This window comes from Macaca thibetana, chromosome 19 (genome assembly GCF_024542745.1).
Source record: "Macaca thibetana thibetana isolate TM-01 chromosome 19, ASM2454274v1, whole genome shotgun sequence".
Lineage (NCBI taxonomy): Eukaryota > Metazoa > Chordata > Mammalia > Primates > Cercopithecidae > Macaca > Macaca thibetana.
Genome location: NC_065596.1, coordinates 52833458 through 52848511, shown reverse-complemented (window position 1 = coordinate 52848511; position 15054 = coordinate 52833458). Strand labels below are relative to the sequence as shown.

The following is a 15054-nucleotide window of genomic DNA, read 5'->3' as shown; positions in this document are numbered from 1 at the left end:
AAAGGGTAGTGCTTGAGGCTGAGACCCAGGGGTGGCCAACCTCTGGGTCCCTCCCCAGGCCCAGAGACAGGGAGGCAGGTGTAGGGGAACTATAGCCCCTGCCAGCCCTCCACATGCACTCCAGGTGTGGGGGAACTGTAGCTCCTACCAACACTCCAGGTGTGGGGGAACTGTAGCCCCTACCAACGCTCCAGGTGTGGGGGAACTGTAGCCCCTGCCAACCCTCCAGGTGCACTCCAGGTGTGGGGTAACTATAGCCCCTGCTGACCCTCCAGGTGCACTCCAGGTGTGGAGGAACTCTAGCCCCTACCGACTCTCCTGGAGCACTCCAGGTGTAGGGGAACTATAGCCCCTGCCAGCCCTCCAGATGCACTCCAGGTGTGAGGGATCTATGGCCCCTGCCGACCCTCCGGGTGCACTCCAGGTGTGGAGGAACTCTAGCCCCTACCGACCCTCCAGGTGCACTCCAGGTGTGGAGGAACTCTAGCCCCTACCGACCCTCCAGGTGCACTCCAGGTGTGAAGGAACTCTAGCCCCTACCGACCCTCCAGGTGCACTCAAGGTGCACTTGCTGCTCCCTTTCTCACCAGGCCTCCCCCAGCTCTGTCACTCAGCTCAGCCTGGTCACCCTAGTCTCCCTCTGCCCATCCCCCAGCCAAACGGGCTCTGGAAGACATGGTGTAGACTGATGGCACCACTGCAATCACACGGGACTAACCCTTCCACAGCAAAGAAGAGAGAGCTCTGAGCCCAGCAGGGCCTGGTCCTCCATCCAGGTGTGCTCCCCACAACCCACCTCCGTGCACACAGCAGGCACTCCCTAGAGACTTGCTAAGCTGGGTGAAACCTCTAGACACCACCTGTCTAAAGTGGCATGGGACCAGCTCAAAACTTAACAAGAATCTTGGACCCATTATCCCCTCTCACCAGCCCCCAGTCCTGGAAGGAGCTGGACAGCAAGTGGCACTTGCTGGTGAGTACAGACAGGTTTTTTTTTTTTTGAAATGGAAAAATGACATTTTGCAACATTACTGTGAAAAATTAAGTTAGATCTGAAGTATCAAAGATGTTTTGCAAATAAAACCAGGGCTTTCTGCGGCTGGTGATTGCTGAGTTTAATCCCGCAGGTACCCTGGCCCGGCCAGCAGGTCCCGGGGGAGCCGTCTGTGTCCACCTGAGCCTGCGTTTCTCGGGAAGTCTGGGGAGACAGCAGCCACCTGTACATGAGGCCAGGCAGTCCCAGCTCCCCAGACACGGTGACCTTTTGTCAACTTCGGACAGGAACACAAATCTACCGTCACTCTATATCGGCCTTGATTGGATCAAAATCCCATCGGAAAACAGGGGGAAAGGCAATAAAACCTCCAGAATTAATATTAAACCACTGACATTTCACAAACCGCGCAGCGCTGGCAGCTGCCAGTCTATCCGCAGGAGGGACTCCAAGGGGACAAGTCAGGCATGAAGGTCACAGCAGCGCCAGGGAGCTCCGCCCAGGCCCCACATCAGCACCAAGGGAGAAGGGACCTAGACGGCCACAGCTCCCACAGAACCACCCCATCTCTCTGGACCCAGTCCGTGCATTTGCCACATGTGCTCTCCGCAGTGAGGGAATAAACTGACCTCTGAAGCTAAAGATGATGCCAAATCTGGAGCTTGTGACTGTCCTCAAACCCCATGACTGTGCCTACCACAGTCCCACAGTGCAGAGAGGCCACCACCCAGGATGAGACCAGAACAGACCAAGGCTCCTCTGAGAGAACATCCTGGGCCTGAGGACCCACCAGGAGAGGTGAAATGGCCTCAGCTTCCCGAAGCCCAGCACCTACTGACACCTGCCATGTGCCAGGCAAGGTGACTAGGCAGGTACGAGGATGACCGGAGCACAGTTTCTGCCCTGGAAGGGCTCAGAGCAGGCATCTTTATTTCCAGGTAACCCCACCTGGGCAGAAGCTGGGAGTGGGCTGAAATGAGACCCTGCCGGGGCCCAGCCCCCTCCCGGAGCATGCCGCCTCTCACATGGACAGAGGGCCTCCCAGAGTCCATCAACTCTGCCACAGACCTGCATGCACATAGAGCCAGCCCTGTGCTGGCCTTCGAGGGACAGTGCAAGAAGGCGTTAGCTACCTCCAGTACTCAAGGAGACCCAGAAAGCCACTCCAGAGGTGGCGAATCCTGCCACCTCCCCCAGGCCCCAAGCCCTCAGCAGACATCGCAACCCAGTACACTCTCCTGCTAAGCCCAGGTGCAGCCTCAGACTTCCGGAGCTGGCCTGAGATGAAAGCAGGTCTGGGGCCTTCCTGAAATAAGAGCCTAAAGCCGGACACGAGGGCAGTGCTTAGTGGTGTAGGGACAAAAACAAGGGCAGTCCAACATGTTAGGAGGAAGCAAGCAGGAGGAAGGCTTCCTGGAAGAGGAGAGACTGCAGCTGGCCAGAGTCGGCCAGGAGAGCTGTGCGCACGGGCAGGCGAGCAGGTGCAGGCCCAAGCCAGGCCGGCAACTGGGGGGTGTGAAGTGGGACACAGTCCACATCACGTGCCCCACCGTGGAGCCCCAGGTGGGGCCCTAGATCTTCAGGGTCCACTCAGCCCAGGACAGTGTCGGTGGGATGGAGGATCTTTCTGCTTCCCTCACCCTTCAGAGCCACCCCTAGGGCACAGAGGCGAGCCACCAAGGGCCAGGAAACTCCTGTGGCCACAGTGTCACCAGCTGGCCCCAGGCCCTATTCTCAGGGATGCTCTGGTCAGAAGCCTCTAGGTGGTGGCCCAGGAAGATGGAGAAGGGATGCCAGAACCTTGGGGCTCTGGATCGGAAGCCACCCTTTAGTGTGACTGGCATTTCCCAAGCCACTCAGGATCCAGAAATTCAGGGGACACAGAAACGTGAACGTTGACCTGACTGCATCCCATGACAATTTGCAAAGCTACTTCCTGGGCATCAGCTGGTGGACCTCACAGCAGCCCCGGGAGCAGGGAAGGAATCCAGTGCCCTCTGGGCAGAGGGGCCGTGGCTCGGTGTGCTAGAGAGACTTAGCACAGATCTGACAGTGGCAGTGTCTGCATCCAGGCTTCGACCTCCCCGTCGAATTTCGACCTCCCTGCCTCCATTTCACCGTGCCCCCAGCCCTGAGCTCGCACTGCTTCCCTGACGACATCAGGCCAACCCTGCGGGAGGCTGGTCAGACACGGGACCAAAGCTAGCAGGACTGGGCACTGGGAGGCCGCCACAGATGCCCCAGGCCCCCATAGCATCTCCACTGGAACCATTAAACAGTATCCTGCCAGGGGGAGCCCTCTCCTTGGGTCTGGAGAGCTCAAGGGAGCCAGAGCCCTGACCCTCCAGCTGACCCTTGGTCATGACGCGCCGGCTCCATGATTTCTAATCACCAGCCTTGCCATTAAGGTGAAGGAAGCACATGGGGAAATAACAGTTTATTTCCAACAGATCGATCTGCTGATATCCGTCTGGCCCCAGCCTCTTAATTCTCCATAATGTCAAAGCAATTTTTGGTTAAGTATACAGTCTGTCCTCTACTGAATTAAACTAATAGATCTAGTGGGAAATAAAACCCCAAGTGTATTGAGAATATTAAAAATAAAATATAAACTCTCCATGGGTCTATAAGATTTATCTTGGCAAATGATTAAATCACACACACACACACACACACACACACACAGAGGCTGTAATAAAATCAACTTGGGGGTGCTCAGCTCCACCGGTCACCTCCAAGTTCTGGCCACTCCTCTCCCCTTAGTCACACCACTCCTGCCAAGCACCTGGGTTCAAGAGTGGCTGGGCAACGCCCTCAAATATCCCATGCTGCATCATCACAACACCAAAGCTAGCAAGGCGTGTGCATCAACATGCAGACTGTTGCTGTTAGCGCCACACCCCAGGTGCTGAATGACCGGCTCTCAAAACCAATCCTCCCATTCACCCACTGCAGGCAGCAACGCCAGTACACCCGTTTTACAGATGAGAAAAACGAGGCTCTGAAAGGCCAAGGCAAGGCCAGGATCTGAGCCAACGTCCGTCAGACTCCACAGCCCTGGACCCCGCTCTGCTTCGTTCTGCTTTGCTTTGTTTTGCTTTTTACTTAATTGTCCATTTGGTTATACACGGCTCAGGCCATGAGGCAGGATCTTGCTTTGTTAACACTCATCAAAGATAGCGTCTGGGCTTTCTCTATGGGACCCAGAGGCTGGCACCCCAGGGAGGGCAGAGGAACCAGGTGGGGCAAGGCAGGCTAGCCCCAGGACTTGGGCACAGGAGCCCGCTCCGAAACCTTCCCACCTTCACTGTGCCAGATGCACTGCTGTTTGCTGGGGCCAGCTCTGCAGGCAAAGGGGGTGGCCAGCAGAGGAAGGTGGGAGGTGAGGACACGTCGAATGGTCTCTCCTCAGAGCCAGGACCCAGTAAGGAGGGGTCCATGGCAATCACCTGGCTTCTGCACTCAGCTCCCAGTCACCGCCCCTCTAGGGGATGGCAGTTTCCCATCTCCCACCGCCCCTCTACGCTGCCATCAGGGTCAGAACTCCTCCTTGTCACCAAACCCAAAGCCTTACCCTGTCCTGTCCCCCAACACCACTGCTGCTGATCCTGTTATCTTGGAGTTTTCTCTTTGTCTCAGCGAAGTTCCCAGATCTCCTGCCTCCACCCCCTTGCATGGCAGCTACTTGTCTGGGATGCCGATGCACCTCAACCCCGTCCCACCTATCTCGGCCAGATTCTACTCTGCACTTAGGCGGAGCTCAGGAAGCCTCCCCAGGCAGGACTCACCGCTCACCTCTTCAGGGGGGGCCCCTGCCAGGGCTGGGATTACTATGTGCTTAGCTTGATTCCCCATGAGGCTCTGAGCCTCATAGCCAGGGCCACGTCTTGTTTAGCTCTGAGCCCCACTCTTCTGGGCACAGGAATCTTTGATGTGGCTGCAAAGCCCAAGCGCCCCTTGCCCTGCCTTCCTTCTATCCCACCGAGCCCCCCTCGCTTACATGCCACGCTCTACCCCCAAGTCCCCTCTCACGTGCTTGGCGCTCGTGCATCCTCTGCCAGAAGCATTCTTCCTTCCCCAGGTCTGCTTGGCTGACATCCCCAGACCTTCCCCCACCACCAAAATTCCTGCTATGTGCAGGTGTGCGCCGCACATTACCCAGCACTGGGTAAAATATCAGACTTAGTTTTTGTTTCTTCTCTGGGGGTCTGTCTGCACCCGCTCCCGGCTACAAATGCAAATTCCCTGCAGGCAGGAAGCCCGTCTGTCTTGCTTATGGCAGCATCCCCTGCACCGGCATATCGTGGGACAAGCGCTAGATAAATGATCAGCCTTCAGGACACATTGGCCAGAAAAATGTCTGGGGTGAAACAGGCCCTGCCTGGTGTTTCTCCCGTTGTGTTTCCCTTCTCTAGACCATCCCCAAACCCAACTGATCCTGCCTGTGACAAGGAAGCAAACAGCCCAAGGCTCTGAAGATGCAGTGTGATGGCACTGACGCAGTGATGTCAGGCCAGACCCTGGGGCCTGGCAGCTGTGTGTCCTGTTGCTGCTGCTGGCCAACCCCTGGCTGACCACGAGCAGGCTTGCTTTGCCGAGAGCAAGCGCACATGGGAAAGGGCAGGCTGCCTCCCTGATGGCCCTGGTGACAGCAGGGGGCCCTCTCTTGTCTCCATGCAATGCAGGGGCTGGCACCTGCTACCCTCCTCCTGGAATTCAGCACTCCAAGTTGGTGAGGACGTGGGGCAGGCAAGGGCCACGGGAACCCAAAATGTGAGCCATTTCACTTGCCCCTCCTTCCGTCTTAGGGGCATCAATCACTGTTTCCCTCTCCAGCAGTACCCAGCAGTCCCTGTCAGGGTGCAAGCAGGGCCAGGCCTCCACCCCTCGATGACCTGATGTGTACCCTTGGATAGGCGTCTTCCTGGGACCAGACATCAGGCTTTATCCCTGACACTGGTGGCGTGTGAATGACTAAAATGGCCAAAAATAAAAGCCCCCATAAATCTGCTATTTTCCTATAAGCTGTCGGGTACACAGAGTGTGCTGGGATTATTGATAGAAAAGTTTATGGATGGGCTGCATCTTAAAATCAAAATACATTACCCAAAATCAACGTTGCCGTACATGGTACAGGGGAGGACGGGAAAGGTCAGTCGAGACAAGAATACTGAAACCCCAACTCCAAGAGGACATGAGCATTAAAATAAATAAGTGTTGAAAGTGAGTTCCAGGAAAAAACGCTCACTTAGGGCTGTAATTTAAGGGTGCTTTCACAAGAGGCTGGGCAGCCTTTTTAAATAGCGTTTTTTAAAGTGCCTCTGAGAGTCCAGTGAATCCATCCACAAAATGGTATTGACAAGCACCCCAGCTCGCAGCCCTATAATAACAGCTCATAATAGGTAATGAGTGAGAGCTCCGAGGCTGGGCACACAGTCGCCAGGCCCTGGCAGAAGCAAGCCCCCCCCGCCCCGGCCACAGCCAACTGGGCAGGGCAGCCAACCCGTGGCCCCATCAACCACGTTACAAGAGGATCCGCCTCCAGGTCCCTGTGCACAGCGACTCCACAGGCATTTTATAGCTGTGGGTGGAGGGAGGGGAAAACCGTGTTAGTTCCCATTGATGACTAATCAGGACTAGAAACAAAATGATCATGAAACGCTCTCAAGTCCGTCGCTTCACATAACCACGATTCACTGCACACAGATCATCTTTTTTAGGAGCCCGAGAGATAACACAGTAGGTAGAGCTGAATGGCTGTGTCCCCAGAGCTTAGTGTCCCTTTGGGAGAAGTGACCCGCATGCTCCATCCCAGCCACCTTCTCTAGAGTCTCCAGCTGACAGACCACATCCCACCAGGACATAGTAAGAAGGAACTGGCTCACCTGCCAGGAGCGGGAAGCCAGGCTTGGCAGAGACTGGCAGGGAAGAAACCCAGTGCCTTCTGAATGGCAGGAGCTGCAGTCTGGTCGTAGCTCACTAATCCTCCAACTAGCCAAAGGGCTAAGTCGAAGAGACAAAAGTCCCTGCCCTGCCCATGGAAAACCCACAGCAAAGGGGAGGCAAAGTCCCCTTCCCCAATGCTCCTAGCAGGGTGTCCAGTCCGAACATTTACTAGGCTCTAACTACGGGTCAGGCCCAGCTGGCAGTTAAAGACACAGAGAAAGCCAGTGTGGTGGCTCACTCCTATAATCCTAGGGCTTTGGGAGGCAGAGGCAGGAGGACTGTTTGAGGCCAGGAGTTTGAGACCAGCCTGCATACACACAGCAAGACCCCATCTCTACAAAAAAGATTAAAAATAAAAAATTAGCTGGGTGTGGTGGTGCATGCCTGTAGTCCTAGCTACTTAGAAGGCTGAGACAGGAAGACGGCTTGAGCCCAGGGGTTCAAGACCAACCTGGGCAACATAGCAAGACCTCACCTCTACAAAGAGTTTAAACATAAAATTAGCCAAGTGTGGTGGTGCATGCCTGTAGTCCTAGCTACTTGGAAGCCTGAGGCAGAAGGATCGCTTGAGCCCAGGGGTTCAAGACCAGTCCGGGCAACATAGCAACATCCCATCTTCACAAAAAAAATACACAAATTAGCAAGGCATGGTGGGCTAATCCTCCTGGTGTCAGCATGATTACTCTGGAGACTGAGGTGCTTGAGCTCAGGATGTTGAGGTTCAGTGAGCTAAGATCGTGCCACTGCACTCCAGTCTGGACAACAGAACAAGACCCTGTGGGGGAAAAAAAAAACAGCGAAGGTGGGTCAGCTGCTATCATCATAGTCTATAAGGCAAGGCAAAAAACAAATAGACGAAGCTGAACAGATAGGAAAGAGACTACAAGTGTAGCTCAGGCTGCTCCTTGCTCCCATCAGCCAAGGGCAGGGCCTTGCTCTTCACACCAACTCAAGGCATCAGGACACAGTCTTACCTGGAGCAGGGAAGAGCTTAGTGTTTTGGTTACTATCCAGGACCCCAGAGTAAGACAGACTTTGGGTTGATGCGTCACTCAGCCACTTACTCACTATGTGACCTTGGGCAAGTTCCGTAAACTTCTGAGCTTCATCCATAAAATGGGGTGAAATCACAATGTCTACCCCTGGAGTTGTAATTGAGATAAAATGAGCTCATTCATTCATTCCATAAGCATTTACTGAGCTCCTACTCTGTGCCAGACCCTGTTCTAGGTGCTAGAGATACATCAGTGAACAAGGCTGGCAGAGTCTTAGAGACCTTCAACAAGGAACTCAATAAATAAGGATGTGGTCCCATGTGTTGGAAGATGGCTGGTGAAATGGAAAAAATAAAGGAAGCAGAGTGAGGGCCTGGGAGTGCTGGGTGGTGGGAGGAGAGGCAGTGTAGACTGCAGTGTAAAACGTGGTGGTCCAGGCGGGCTTCATGGAGAAGGTGACTGCTTGACAAAAACCAGAGCACAACGGAGTTAGCCAAGCAGGTATCTGTGGGAGAAGCATGTCAGCCAGATGGCACGGCTGGTGCAAGGGCCCTGGGGTAGAAGCATGCCCAGCGTGCCGCATTGTAGGAAGGAGAACAGTGTGGCTAGGGGAGTGTGAGCTACGGAGAAGACAGAAAAGATGAGGAGATGAAGGAAGGGGGTGAGCAGGAAGCAGAAAGGCAGATGGTTTGACCTTGGTAGCCACTGCAAGGCCACTGGTGTTTATGCCAAGTGAAATGGGAGCCACTGCGGCGTTTCAGCAGTGGAAGAGAGATCTGATTTCTCTGTGAGAAGGATCTCTTTGTCATGTTGAGAACTGATGCCTGGAAAGTGTCTAGTAGTACATGGAAAGCATGTGAAAACGTGTATCTGTCGCTCTTAGAGCAATACCAACTCATGCAGTGGGCAAGAAACACCCAACCCCCCATGGTGGTACAGGGATAAATTACTTCCAGATAATTCCCTCTAGCTACAGGGATTCTCCCACGGGCATCGCTGATCTCTAGCATTAGCCTCTGCTTGGATCTGGCATCAGGAAAGGAGACTGCTGCCTCTCCAGGTGGGCCACTGCCAGTGGGCTAGCTTTTCTTCAGAACCCTGCTTGGAATCAGTCCCCAAGTGAGCCTGCTTTCCTGGAACCCCACCATGGTCCTGAATCTGCATAGCGCGGTGCAAGTCTGCCCTCTCCCTTCAGAAGCTGAGGACAGCAGTGGGGCCTGGCAGGGTCTTACATTTGGGGGTCCAAAGTGGTTTCTAAGGGCACATGGGATTTCCTAGGAAAAGCTCCTGCCATGACAGAAGGAGCTGGCAACTGACTCTGTGGAGCCCCTAGAGAGGAACTTGAGGGAAAGGAGGGAAGTCCTACAGGACCCCCTTTTTCCCTCTGCCCCCAGCAGAAGACCTTAGAAAACAAGGGCTTGATAGATGAGCCACCGTGAGCCAGCGGGTGGGAGTGACTCCTGGGCCATAGACAGGAAACTGAAAGGCAGGCACTGGAGGCATGAAGGGCTGGCCCCGGGGCACCCGCTAGCGAGGACAGCCTTGGAGGGGGCCAGCAGCTCCTCCCCTCTGAGCTCTGCTGTGCTGGCCGCCTGCACCAGTGTGGCTGCTGGAAAGTGTTTTCCCTCTGGGTTTCCTTCTCCTTGGCTCCCGGGGAATCCTCTGGCGGTGCCTCCGGGAGGCTGGTAGCCGGGAAATCAGGCACGTGAATCCACCGGACTGCCCCACCCCAACCTGAAGTCAGAGCTAAGGCATAGGGGCCGGGGTAGGGGCAGAAGTGCCGAAATGCACTAGCTGGGGACTCCCGGGGGAAGGAGAGAGGAGAGACCCGAGGCAAGCCTTAGGACTCGCCTCTATGACTATGACTACGCGCTGCGTCCGAACCACATGTCCACCCCGCGTTTCCCTTCGGGGACCAGACCACGCTCCCTCAGATGGCTGCGGAGGGGGCAGGCTCCGGGTGAAGGCTGGGGGAGGTACCGGGATGCCGGGTGCGCCAGAGCAGGCGGGGGATGGGTTCCAGTCTCCTGGCGCCTCGGTATCTCGCTTTGCACCGGGTAAAGAAGGGGCCACGACCGGCGAAGAGCGGGTGGAGACGCAGGCAACCGCGATCCAGGGGCAGGAACCCCGCCCCCGCCCGGAAACCTCCCGGGCCCTGAGTCGTGCCCGGCTCTCCCCACCCCACCCCCGCCGCCCCTGCCGTCACTCACGGCCACTGCCGGCTAGCTCGCGGGTGCGCTCTCCGCGCCACAGGCACCTGCTCGCTGGGCGCTGTGCGCTCACTTCTCCCTCGCGCACTGCAGACTCCCGGCGCTGCCGCCGCCCCCCAGCCTAGTCTCAGGCTGGGCACAGCGTTCCGCCCTTCTCGCGGCCCCGGGCGCCCACCCACCCGCCATGGCCCAGGCCTGGGCCAAACAGCGGGGCAGCTGGTTGCCCAAACTGGGGTAAGGAGTTGAGGGCTGGGAGCTGCGGAGAGAACCGCGGGACACACGGGGAGCAGGGATGAGCGGCCGTCTCGGGCGGTGGAGACTGGGAAGAAGCCAGGGAGAGTTTAGGTGGGAGGACTCCCAACCCAAGCGGGTGCGGGGTGGGGCTGTACTTCAACCAGAAAGACGGTGGTCCCTCCGAGCGACCCCCGAGGAGAGAGGGTGGACGCTCTGGGGCGGGGGCGGGGCGGGCTGTGGCAGGAGAGGGGAGGGTGGGGGCGATGCAGCGGCGGAGGAGGCTTGGCGCCTAGCCACTGACCGCCCCCTCCCTTCCCCTCCCTTCCCCTCCCCTCCCCCTCCCCTCCCCCTCTCCCCGCCTCTCTCCGGCTCCGGGTCTGCCACGCCGGACCCGCTCTCCCCGCGCTGCGCTGGGTCGGACGCCAGGTCTGCGCGCCGCGGCTGAGCGCCCACTCGCCCTGCGGAAAGAGCCGCGGAGAAACCGGCGGGGGCGGCGGCGGGAGCCGAAGGAGGTGGCAGTCGGGAGCAGAACCAGAAGGAGACAGGGAGGCAGAAGCTCGCGGTTCCGTGGCGCGCACTCCCTCGGCCAGGGATGGGTCCCGGCGCGGCCCAGCCCCTGCCCGGCCCGCGGGGCAGAGACTGAACCGCCGATCCCCACCGTCCTGTAGACGACCGGACAGAGAGAGGCACTGACCGATCACCAGCAGCCTCCCGGTGGGACCGCGTCTCCCGCACACCCCGCGCAGCGCCCCCCGCCGGAGCCGCGCCGGGCAAGCCGGCGAGGGAGCGGGGCTGATTGGCGGCCGCCGGCGGCCAGGGGAGGGGGCGCCGCGCGGGGCCATGGCAGGCTCGGAGGCGTCCTAGCCCGAGCCGGAGCCGATCCGAGCCCACGCGGCCGCCGCCTCTACGCTCCCGGGCCCCCGCCGCCACCGCGTCCCCCGCGGGAGATGGAACAGCGGAACCGGCTCGGTGCCCTCGGATACCTGCCGCCTCTGCTGCTGCATGCCCTGCTGCTCTTCGTGGCCGACGGTGAGCGCGGGAACTTTGCTGCCGCGGTGGGCTCGGGGGGGTCTTTGCTGGGGCCGCCACGGAGAATAAGGAGAAAGAGAACGAACGGGGAAGCTTCGCGGTCTCCAGCAATCCCGCTGTGCAGCCCGGGCCCGGAGGGGTAGGGGGAGGCGAGCAGCGAAGGGTCGCCGCAGCAGCAGCGCCGCGCCTGAGTCGTTCCTAGTCCCGCCGGGTCCCCGGCTGCGGAAAGGAGGCCTGCGGGGTGCGGGAGTTGGCGCGCCCCAGTCAGGCTCTGGCGGTGCGGCCAGGCGCGGGGGAAAAGCACGAGCCGCCCCTGCCGCCCCGCCCCATCCGGAGGGAAGCAGCAGGCAGCCGGTGACCAGTCCCTGCCACGGCCCTGCAGCCTCTTCTCCGAACTTTGCTAGCCTCTCCGGCCGTGTGCCACGGAGCAGCTGCGGGGTGGGGGGCACAAGGCCAGCGAGCCAGAGACCGACCGCCTCGCTTTGGGTTGCCCCAGGCCCCCGCCCTACAGCTGGTCACGCCTCTCTCTCTCTCCCCACCCCCAGCTACATTCACAGAAGTCCCCAAAGATGTGACAGTACGGGAGGGAGACGACATCGAAATGCCCTGCGCATTCCGGGCCAGCGGAGCCACCTCGTATTCGCTGGAGATTCAGTGGTGGTACCTCAAGGAGCCACCCCGGGAGCTGCTGCACGAGCTGGCGCTCAGCGTGCCAGGCGCCCGGAGCAAGGTAACCCGCCGCCCACGCGGTACCGGCGCGCGCCCGGCTCGCGCCCGGGGCGGCGAGGGCTAACCCGGGGAGGGAAGCAGCCGGCTTCGCTAGCGCAGGGCGCCGCCCTGTGGCTCAGCCCATCTTCCACCTTCGCATCCCAAAGCATCTTCAAAGTCAGCAGTGGTTACCCCGAAACCTGTCAATTATTTTGACAGCATCGCTGTTCCCGCCACCTCCCGGAACTCCATTCACGCCCAGCCCCTAAAAAGCCACACCTCAGCCAGGTCGCTTGCTCGTGCTTGCTGACTGCAGCCCTCTGATGACTGGTGGGTGGTGAAGGAAGCCCCCTTGGTCCCATCAGGCTCTCCCCTCCCTCTGCCACTTTGAGGACCCCAGGGCTCCCCGCGGCTGCGTTCCTGAGACCAGCAGAAAACCGAGTACCAGGAAGCCGGCAGGACCTCCAGCCCTCAGGGGAACCGAGGGGCGACTTCCCTGTAGCCGAAAACAGGCCCAAGCTGCCTGTCTGCCTCAAAATCCACACTCTCTTACACACTCTAGTGTGCACGCGTGCACCCATACACCTACATTATCCCAGGGTCCCACCCAGAGTTACTGCCACTGAGCCTCCCGCTGGGTACCATACAGACACAGGCCCCTCCCTCCAGTTATTCACGACTCCCAATGAGCTGGGGGAGGATTTTGAGCCACGGGGCAGGGCCTAAGGATGCCCAGAGGGAAGAAGAGGGGCTTTCCTTCCCACCCTGGTGTCCATCCAGTCTCCCCAGTTCAGCCAGCAGGTGTACACCAGGGCAGCCACCCGTTGGTCAGGCACCATGCTAGCTCCAAAGCCCGCTTCCTCCTGGGAAACTCCTGGAAAGCCGGACGTCCTTTGTGCCCTCAACCCCCACCGCCCGGGCGGTTTCGGTCCTAGCCTGCCGGAGGAGGGTGCCCTTGCCTAAAGGCGGATCCAAGCTCCCCCAGCCAGAAGGCCGCGAGCCTCACGTCTCTCTCTCTCTCCCTCTTTGCATTTTAGGTAACAAATAAGGATGCAACTAAAATCAGCGTAAGTGTGGAGCCCAGCGCGGGCCGCGGGAGACCCCTTCTGGCCGCCTCGCATCCCGCAGCTCCCTCCCCTTAGCAAGCCGCGGCGGCCGCGCATGTGGGGCCGCGCAAGTAGGGCCGCGATCGCAGCCTTGCATTGGTGGCTGCTTGGCTTGTCCAGGCGCCATCTGTCGCCGGTTGCAGGGTCGGGTTCTCTTTTGTGTAAATCAAGGGTCCAAGGCTTGAGTCCCCTAATTCGGCTTGGCGCTCACCTGTAAAACTCCCCTTGGTCAGGACCGCGCGCTTAGGCCCTCTCGCGCCTGCTCGCCTCCGCTCTGCGGGCATTCCTCCCAGCACCGGGAGCGCGCGGCTGCTCGCCCTCCCCGCGACCGTGGCGCCAGCTTCCCGCCCCCTCCGCCCCGCCCTGAGCATCCGCTCTGCGCCCTCCGCCGCAACCCTTTATCTTCCGCCTGGATTGTGGGTTTGGGTGCGGGGTGTTGCAGGCTTGCGGGGCACAAGGTAGGGGGTGGTCGTGCCAGGCTGCGAGGGGCCCGGGTCATGGGCTTGGTAACTCTGGGAGGAGATGCGCCCAAGCTTCCCAGCTGGAGCGTAGAAGGGCCTGGAGATGACGAAGCCTTCTCGTGGGCTCGGTTCAGAGGTGAGGGCTCCCTGGGTGTTTGGTGAGAGTCATAGAGCAGTTCCTTCCCGAAGTCCCCACCGGGGCGCAGGGGAGGAGCACTTCGCTGGGGCGCTTCTGGAGATCCCGCGGAAAGGCGGGTTGGTAGCAGGTGGCCAGGGAGCCGGGCAGCAGCCACAGCGTTGCTTGCCTCCTTGGGAGAGGAGTGTTCGCTGTGAAGGGCGGGGTCCGGTGACAGGGTGGCTTTCCTTAGGACGCGATTCAGGCAGGCCTTCCTGGCGCCGGGAGGTGTGGAGGGCCGGCTGGGGCGGGACTGTGGGTTGGCGCGCGTCGCGGCGGGAAAGACGTGGGGCAGTCCAGCCTGGGGTTTCTGCGCACTCCAGAACTGGGAGTCCAGCCTGGAGTTTCCTGAAGGTGCAGGAGGGAGGAAGGAGAGGTGGGCTCTGCCCTTCTGAAGGGCCAGCTACGGGAAGACAAGCAGGGTTGGTTTGTGTGGGCGGGGCAGAGGCAAGGTGGGCGTTTGGTTAACATGATGGGGGAGTGGGGACACAGTCCAAAGAGCTGGCTGCCCGGCGCCCACGCAGAGTTGGAAGCCCTATGCCACGGGGTAGACGCGGGTGAAAGGGAAGCCAGATCGTGATGGTGGGCAAACCGGGATCCGGAAAGTGTTGGGGTGCGCGCACAAGGGGGCGCGACGGCCAGGGCGGCCAGAAGAGCAGGTTTGGGAGCTGTCCAGCCCGGCCTCTAACCCTGCTCTCTTGCAGACCGTGCGCGTCCAGGGCAATGACATCTCACACCGGCTTCGGTTGTCGGCCGTGCGACTGCAAGACGAGGGCGTGTACGAATGCCGCGTGTCGGACTACAGCGACGACGACACGCAGGAGCACAAGGCCCAGGCGCTGCTGCGCGTGCTCTCGCGCTTCGCGCCGCCCAACATGCAGGCCGCCGAGGCTGTGTCCCACATCCAGAGCAGCGGCCCGCGTCGCCACGGCCCCGCCAGCGCCGCCAACGCCAACAACGCGGGCCCCGCGGGCCGCACCACCTCCGAGCCCGTCCGCGGCGACAAGAGCCCGCCGCCCGGGAGCCCTCCAGCCGCCATCGATCCCGCAGTCCCCGAGGCCGCGGCAGCCTCCGCGGCCCACACGGCCACCACCACCGTCGCGGCAGCTGCTGCTGCTTCGTCAGCGTCGCCGCCATCGGGACAGGCGGTCCTGCTGCGCCAGAGGCACGGCTCGGGTAAGGGCGCGCGGAGAGGG

The 15054-nt window shown here is 59.8% G+C and overlaps 4 protein-coding genes across 45 annotated transcripts in view; 3 read left to right on the top strand and 1 right to left on the bottom strand.

Annotated features, from left to right (window-relative positions):
- LOC126943623 (cytochrome b-c1 complex subunit Rieske, mitochondrial) overlaps positions 1–15054 on the bottom strand; it is a 1156760-nt gene that overhangs the window by 295123 nt on the left and 846583 nt on the right. Inside the window, exon 1 of one of the 41 annotated variants that reach the window (XM_050772589.1) lies at positions 11907–11910. The exons of 38 other annotated variants lie outside the window; for them this stretch is intronic. The gene's annotated coding sequence lies outside the window, so the exon portion shown is untranslated. Of the gene's footprint in view, positions 1–930; positions 935–11621; positions 11626–11906; positions 11911–15054 lie in introns of those variants that run through there. 2 more of the 41 variants (XM_050772587.1, XM_050772573.1) reach the window with 2 other exon arrangements.
- Positions 1–15054, top strand: part of PLEKHF1 (pleckstrin homology and FYVE domain containing 1) — a 176182-nt gene that overhangs the window by 11096 nt on the left and 150032 nt on the right. The window lies entirely within an intron of this gene.
- The window catches only part of POP4 (POP4 homolog, ribonuclease P/MRP subunit), a 619906-nt gene that overhangs the window by 519058 nt on the left and 85794 nt on the right, over positions 1–15054 (top strand). The window lies entirely within an intron of this gene.
- Positions 10220–15054, top strand: part of VSTM2B (V-set and transmembrane domain containing 2B) — a 38917-nt gene continuing 34082 nt past the window's right edge. The window contains exons 1-5 of one of the 2 annotated variants that reach the window (XM_050772567.1): positions 10220–10379; positions 10806–11408; positions 11954–12138; positions 13154–13183; positions 14563–15034. In XM_050772567.1, the coding sequence (XP_050628524.1) occupies positions 11327–11408; positions 11954–12138; positions 13154–13183; positions 14563–15034 (769 nt within the window). In that variant the 5' untranslated portion in view covers positions 10220–10379; positions 10806–11326. Of the gene's footprint in view, positions 10380–10805; positions 11409–11953; positions 12139–13153; positions 13184–13621; positions 13820–14562; positions 15035–15054 lie in introns of those variants that run through there. The other variant, XM_050772568.1, reaches the window with a different exon arrangement.